General features: G+C 52.9%; 1 protein-coding gene across 3 annotated transcripts; it reads left to right on the plus strand.

The window, feature by feature from the left end:
* The first annotated feature begins 1,446 nt into the window (after positions 1–1,446).
* On the plus strand, positions 1,447–6,514 carry PFN2 (profilin 2). Of its 3 annotated transcripts, XM_085233397.1 has the most exons (4): positions 1,447–1,712; positions 2,611–2,803; positions 3,727–3,895; positions 4,456–6,514. In XM_085233397.1, exons 1-4 carry the CDS (start codon positions 1,581–1,583, stop codon positions 4,505–4,507), a joined length of 546 nt encoding a protein of 181 aa, XP_085089523.1. In that variant the 5' UTR covers positions 1,447–1,580; the 3' UTR covers positions 4,508–6,514. The 3 variants fall into 3 exon arrangements, with proteins under 3 accessions (XP_085089523.1, XP_085089524.1, XP_085089525.1); XM_085233398.1 differs by lacking the exon at positions 3,727–3,895; XM_085233399.1 differs by lacking the exon at positions 3,727–3,895 and having other exon boundaries at positions 4,780–6,514.
* The last annotated feature ends 848 nt before the right edge of the window (positions 6,515–7,362 follow it).

Below are 7,362 nucleotides of genomic sequence, written 5' to 3' on the forward strand. Positions count from 1 at the left end.
CAATGGAACAGCAACACAAGAGATGTAATGACAACGGGATAACGGAACAGAACAGCATTAGAAGGGAGAAAGGCCTGCTCGCTGGTCTCAGAAAATCTACACTCATAGGGAAAACTCCACAGGAGAGGAATCTCCAACCAGAGACCCTCCCCCAGTGGCAGTCAGCCCTTAAATGGGGTCCAAGAGAGCTGCAGCCAGGCTCCACCCCTTCTGGTCCCACAGCTGAATTGCCTTCACCTGTGTTCCCAGGGCTGACTGGGTCCATTCCCCAGTTGCTCCATCAGTGGTTCAGACTAAGACTCAACAGTTACCATGCAGTATCTAAACAACAGGCAATCCCACAACAACCAACTTAGGTTTTAAAGGATTGAGAACACTCTCAAGTACCTTGTAGGTATATCAGTGAATATTCTTCTTGGGGGATATAACCACAGGAAAAGACATCCAACTGCTACATTCTATTCCTTGGAGAATTCAGATCCAAGCTCTAACTTAGAAACATAGAATTGTTAAGGTTGGAAAAGACCCCTAAGGCCATTAAGTCCAACTCCAAGACATCCCCACCGTGCCCACTGAGCCACGGCCCTCAGGCCACGTGTCCACTTTTCCTGAACACCTCCAGGGACGGTGACCCCACCACTTTTCTGGGCAGCCCACGCCAGTGCCTGACCACTCTTTCTGAGAAAGAATATTTCCTAATCTCCAACCTGAACCTGCCTCAGCGCAACACGAGGTCATCACCTCTTATCCTATTGCTGCCACCTGGAGCAGATGCTAATACCTAAGATGGGGAGCGCACCGCCTTAGTAACAAGATCAACGATTCGACACAGAAACCCTCTTACTGCTTCAGTGGGACACGTGCAGGGCAACACACCGCGGCCAACCACTAGCGCCGGCAGCGCTTTCTTGAAAGATTCTGGCAGCTGGTGATGTACGCAATGGCAAACGTGAAACGTGCAGAAAGGAGACGCGGCCCACAGAGCGGAGCCGACGCCGCGCCCCGCGGTAACGCCGACCGAAGGGCGCTCCGCGTGCGGCTGCCGCGGCACAGGGCTGCCGGGAGGGGCTCCGCTCTGCAGACCGCAGCCACGGGTCTGCACGTGAGAGGTTCTGCAGAAACAAAGGGGATGCACCCAAGCGGCGCTCGCGCTTCCAGGAGCGGAGAACAATGCGATTTCTGGGACGTCGGCGAAATCTTCAACCGTCTCCCGGTTTAGAAAGGCCGGGAAAAGGCGGCACTCCGCAGCACCGCGCCCGCACGGCCCCGGGGAGGCGAGCGGAGCGGCGGCTGCCGCGGAACCGCAGGCGCGGAACGCCCCGCGCCCGAGCAGCGCCGCCGAGAGCCTCCGCCGGCCGCGCGGTGCGGGAAGGGGCGGCGCCGGGCCGCGCCCCTCCTCCCCCCGCCCCCCGGCGCCGACAGCGCGGAGGGCTGGGCTGGGCTGGGCCGCGCCGCTCGCCGCAGCGCTCGGTCCGCTCGAGAGGAGGGAGAGGCGCCTCGCCTCGCCTCTGCCGCCGCCCGGCCCGCGCTGCGCCGCTCGCTGCCGCCGCCCGCCCGCTGCCGCCCGCGCCCCGCCGAAGATGGCCGGCTGGCAGAGCTACGTGGACAACCTGATGTGCGATGGCTGCTGCCAGGAGGCCGCCATCGTGGGCTACTGCGACGCCAAGTACGTCTGGGCGGCCACGGCTGGCGGCATCTTCCAGAGCATCACGGTGAGCGCGGGGCGGCGTGCGGCGGGCCGGGCAGGCCGGGGGGCGGCAGGGCCGCGCGGAGCGGCGCTTCCGAGGGCCGCGTGGGCCGCGCCGCCGCCTTTTTGTCTCGGGCTGCGGGGACTCGGCCGCGCGCAGCGCGGGGGCGGCGGCGGCGGCGCGGGGGAAGAGGGGCGCGCGGCGCTGGCGGAGGGCGGCCCGGCCCGGCCCGGCGCTGCGGCGGCGCTTACGTGCGCGGCGTAGGCGGCGTTGGTGAATGCCCGCCGCGCCGCGCCGCCGGCTCCATGTTTTCCATCGCCAAGATGGCGCTCCGCCATCGATGCTCCCCTCCCCCCGCCCTGCCCGTCCTTCCCCCGCCGCCCCGCGCTGCCCCCGCGGGAGCCCCGTGCGCGGAGGCCGGGCTCGGCGTCGCCGCGGACCGTGCCCCGCCGCGCCCTGCTCCGGCGGTGAACGCCCCGCGCCGGGCCCTTCGCGTGCGGGCCGGGCCGGAGCGGGGCCGGGCCCGGCGGGGCAGAGCGGGGCCTGCCGTGACTCGGCACTTCGGGCCCCGATCCCAGTTTCGCGCACCCGCCGGGGCCGCGCGGTGCCCGCAGAAGGGCGCGGGGCGGCCGGGCCGCGGTGACTCATTGAGGCGCCGCAGCGCGTCACGTGGCTCGTTAATTGCGGTCGCACGGTGCGTGCGTTAATGAGCCCCGGTGTCCTGGCGATGCGGGGGTTGCCGGGGAGCGGCGGTGTGCGGCTTCGAGCGGCGACAAAGCGCTGCTGCGTGAACTGTTCGCAACAAAGCGCTGCGCCGGGGGGAAATGCGCCATCCGACCCTCAGCCGGAGAGGGGGAACGGTAATAACGGAACGGAGCCGCAGGACAACGCGGTGCTGACTCCTGGCTTTTTCCTTTGGCAGCCAGTAGAAATAGATATGATTGTAGGGAAGGACCGGGAGGGTTTCTTCACCAATGGCCTGACCCTCGGGGCAAAGAAGTGCTCTGTGATCAGAGACAGCCTCTACGTGGACGGGGACTGCACGATGGACATCCGGACGAAGAGCCAAGGCGGGGAGCCGACGTACAATGTGGCCGTGGGCAGAGCTGGTCGAGGTAAGGGAGCTTTGGTCACTCCGGTGGCTCAGTTGAGAACGTGACCCTAAACGTAGGCCCTGGCTGTTAAGGAGCCCAAACTCTTGTGTTTGATGGCTAACCGGGTGGGGGATGGCAGCAGCCGGCTGATGAACTGCATTTTTGCCTGGGAATAACACTAGCTTTAGTGTTGCCCATATGTGATCCCAGCTGGGCAGTGGCTGAAATGCCTTCTGACGAGCAGAGTCGGGCTGTCGCTCAAGTACGCTTGGGAAGTGTTTTCCTGTGCGGTATCCAAAGCTCGTAGTGGGTTATATATTAATATATCCACAGGGATATATTAATGACTTGTAGTCAAACAAGCGTTGTTGTAAATGTCTCATCAGAAAGTTTGTTCTGCAAAGATTTGGGTCTCTTGTTTGAGCTCCTTCTGCTCACTGTTTAACAAGTGCTGCACTGACTCGTACTTCCAATTGAGCTCTCTGGAGCCTGTCTTCAGGCAGAAAAGCTTGTCTGGGGTTGTATCATGGACAGACCTGCCTTACACTGGTTTGCCTGCTCCTTGTGGTCCTCCTCTAACATCCAGTAACGTGTGTTCTTGGAAAGGCACCAGGCTCAAATATGAAGAATGTGCCTCCAAGTATTGGGTACAAGTAGTATGCATTGTGTTCAAAACACCCAGCGTGGTGGTTTTGGCTGGCTGAAGAACAGATTGGTGACATACAGACAAATTTTGCTTGAGTTTTCTATTTAAAAGCTAAAGCTGGGAGGTAATGATGCAGGAACGGTGTTTGCAGCACTTAGTAAACCAAGCAAAGTTCTGACTCTTTGCTGCAAATGGTGAAACGACTGTGAGGTCTGTTTTAGGCCTTTTGTGAGAAAATTGCGATGGGGATATACAGTCACCTGTAGGTAGGCTGACTGCAGCATTTCCAACTGCACAGGATCTAACTTGGGAAACAATTACCGCGCTTGTGAAGGCGCGGTGCTGGCTGTGTCCGTGTGCCTGCCAGTGACCTCTGCCGGCGAGTGCTGCATCCTGCTGGGAGCCTTACCGCCTTCTTTGCAAGACAATTGGGAGCTTCACCACCGCGGCGCAGTGATTAGAGGGGGGTCAGCGTTAAAGTCCTGCCTGCACTTTGTCTTATGAGGAACGTTAAGCACACGTTACTGTTTCTGCTTAACAAGTCTTTGTCCAAGTCTGACCGTGGGCCTATTTTGCTGGCGTCAGGATGGTTCTAGTTCTGAGCCTGACCAGCAGCAGCACTGCAGATGACTGTGTTCCCTCTTCTGCTCTCAGAGTCACAGCTCTCCTACCCACACCGCTGCTTTTGTTCCTGACAGGGCTTTTTTTCCCTCTTGCTTTTTAAGATGTCACCAGGGTTTCCTGGCTGGGTGAGGACGGATGGTGCTGATGGTGGAAAGGCACTGCAATGCTTTGTTGAGATAGTGGATGGCACTTCTTTCTTAAGCAGTGAATTTCTGTGATGTACCTGGAAAGCTGTGCATGCTTTTTCTTAGTCCCGCCTACACCTGTGTTTTTACCAGACTGCTAGCTCAATACCCAAATACTAAATCTTGAATTTGAGTGTGTTTATTGCACTGCCTAAAACTTGCGTTATTTCCTTGTCTAACACACTCTTTTTAAAACTTTTTTTTCTTTTCTCTTTCAGTCTTGGTCTTTGTAATGGGCAAAGAAGGGGTCCATGGAGGCGGATTGAATAAGAAGGCATACTCAATGGCAAAATACTTGAGAGACTCTGGGTTCTAGTTGCTAGGCAGACTGTTAAGTATTAGGGGAAGATTGCTATTAAACTTTCCTGGCGGTGAGCTTTAAACCTTACATTCTGGAAACTTTATTAGCAATGCAGGGTGATGGGGTATGAACCTGTGTCTCCTTTGTATCCCTTTGTTGGTGGGGAAAGGTGTTTTGGTTTTTGTTTTTTTTTTTTTCTTTAATTCTGTTCGTTTCTGTTTTGTTTCCTTGTGTACTCCAGCATTGGTTATAGTCATGGGAAAGGAAGGTGTCCATGGAGGGACACTCAACAAGAAAGCATATGAACTGGCTTTATACCTGAGGAGGTCTGACGTCTAAGCAGCCTCTCCCCATCCACCTAGCAACTGTCTTCATCACCACTCAATTGTGCTCAGTGCTACCAGACTGTAGATGGTAGTTTGTGTTTTTTATTTACCCATTTTCTAATGTTGTAATTCCGGTTACCCTTTGTTCATTTGTACGTTAACCGCTGTGTGTAACTGAGTCCCACATCTGGCACCACTGCTGCACCACAAAGATGATATGCATGATACCTGAAAAACTCTTGGGAGGGGAATTCGCCACGCGTAGGCTTTGCTTTGTCTCAGCAATTGGTGTGTACTGAGAACTAAAACAACTTCGTAAATACTAAACAAGGTGCCGATTGTACAATCTGATTTGATCAATGCCTCTTCAGCACTTTGAGCAATTACACAGCTCACAAGTCTTCCTTTCACAGAGCATGTTTGGGAGGAAAAAGTGCATGCATATCTTCTGTTCTTCTCGTGGTGTTTTTTTGTTTTGTTTTTTAATCCACGTTTGCTTACACCTGTTTTATAGTGCCTGGTTTGTTTAACCAATTTGCCACTCAGAAGCTATTAATGTTAAATTAGTTTTGTTGTTGCACTTTGCTGTAGGCTTGTCTTTCATTTTTTTCTTCACTCTGAAGCTCGTACTGCTCGTTAAGTGCAATCACAAAGCTATCAAAGGGTACAGATGCACTTCCTCCCATGATCTTACAGCCACCATCCCAAGTGACTCCCCGGGGACATTCCATCCTTGCAATAGCTCAGGCACTTTTTTTTTTTTTTTGCCAGCTCCTGTTCTGTAGTTGAACTATAAAAGGCTGCCATTATGGACATTAGATATCCCAGCATAACCATCTGGAGCGTGTCTGGTTTCAGTTTTTCATAGGACCAATTTTAATTTGCAGCTTGGGGTTGTGGGTTGGGTGGTTCTGTTTTTATACAAAACTGCAGTGTCATTGTGGAGAACTGCTGCCTTCAGCTGCTGCGGGAGCGCTGACCGACTCCGGTCTTTCTGCCAGATCACTTGCTGGTTACAGAGTCTCGCAGCTCCAAAGCCGCTGTTTGGACGAAGGCTGGTAGTTCGAAAGCTAACCTGTCAAAATGATGCCATTTCAAATTTAAAGCTCTCATTTGGCCTGTCACACCCTTGCTGCAGAAATCACGGAGTGAACTGCCTTGTGCGCCCATCTGACGTGTGTGTAACCAAACGATCCCTTCAGGCACAGTACTAACGTGTATGTCCATTTAAAAAGAACTACAGAACTCTGTATACAAAAGAATAAATGGGAGATGGTATTGGTTGGAATAACTGACTTGGCTGTCTTGTGATGAATTTTTTTAATATGTATTCTGTGCCATACTTATTGTTTAAAAAAAAATTGAACTGTTGCTATTGTGAGATGGATTTTAACTGAGTACGAGGGTTTCTTTTGAATGGCACTACTTTAGGGACATTCTAGTATTTGCTTCTGTTGTTGGGCCTTGTGGATAATGTACAGATTTAAACAAATTCTTGTTGCTGATTTGTCCATTTCTTTCCCTGCACTTTGTTACATCTGGGATACAGTCTAACTCATCTGAATTAATATGCATTTCAAAAAATGCCATAACTATTAAAAACACCTTGTTTACAGACAGATGAAATAAATTTATTCCAACCAAACAAAATTAGGCTATTGGTAATTTTTTCCACTCCCCACCTCCCACACCCCCTTCTGAGGCCCTTCTTCCTTCTATAGCAGAGTATTCCAGTGTTCATTTACTCCAGTAAATCTAAGTTCAGTTGTCAGTCACATAACACGGTGACAGTGTAACAGCTGAAGTACAAAATGCCAAGCCTTTACAGGAGGCCAGGCAGGTATGCCTGAATTAGGGAAATGATGACTTGAGCAGGAGGGGGCTCCCACCTGTGCTGCAGTGGGTCCTCTGCCATCCACATGCATAATCCCTAACACTAAAGCTACAGGGGACTTCTGCCACACGACCTGCTTGGAAGGGCTACTTGAGTTGCTTAAAGTCCGAATTGTACCTTCTTGAAGTGCTGAAGTTACAATGGACCAGAACAAGCTCCCAGGTGACTGGATGTGGTAGTTTCAGTGCAAAGGATGCAAAACCACCGCTTCCTTAATAGGACTGTTAATGTGGGAATCTGTTTGGCTCTGATTCTAAACTTTACCCTAACAAAATTCAGAATTGCACTCACGTTCAGACTGCAGGAGTTTTAAGTTTTTCTGTGATGAGGCTGCAGCTGGAATTCACAGTGACGGCACCTCAGTGGCAGCAGCGTCATCAGCAGCGCGCTCTGACCCCCCGTCCAGCACTGTTTCTTCCTGCCCTGTTCTCAGCAGCACCTCCACATGGCTTCGTGTTCCCGTTATTATTTCCTGTGAGATGTTGCTCAAATGACATTTTCAAATGCAGTTGTTTGCTTTCCACAGCAGAATGGTACTGTGCACATAACTCGGAAAGATCTACCTGAGACACATTTCTCAAGTAGCCTGAACGCTCAGCAAACG

Source organism: Meleagris gallopavo, chromosome 11 (assembly GCF_905368555.1).
Source record: "Meleagris gallopavo chromosome 11, MGAL_WU_HG_1.1, whole genome shotgun sequence".
NCBI lineage: Eukaryota > Metazoa > Chordata > Aves > Galliformes > Phasianidae > Meleagris > Meleagris gallopavo.

Bases quoted from the DNA above. Each gene is read 5' to 3' on its own strand.
- PFN2 (XM_085233397.1), top strand. From the start codon at position 1,581: ATGGCCGGCTGGCAGAGCTACGTGGACAACCTGATGTGCGATGGCTGC. The intron at 1,713-2,610 runs GTGAGCGCGGGG...TTCCTTTGGCAG, and splicing joins GCATCTTCCAGAGCATCACG to CCAGTAGAAATAGATATGAT. The intron at 3,896-4,455 runs GTCAGCGTTAAA...TTTCTCTTTCAG, and splicing joins GGCGCAGTGATTAGAGGGGG to TCTTGGTCTTTGTAATGGGC.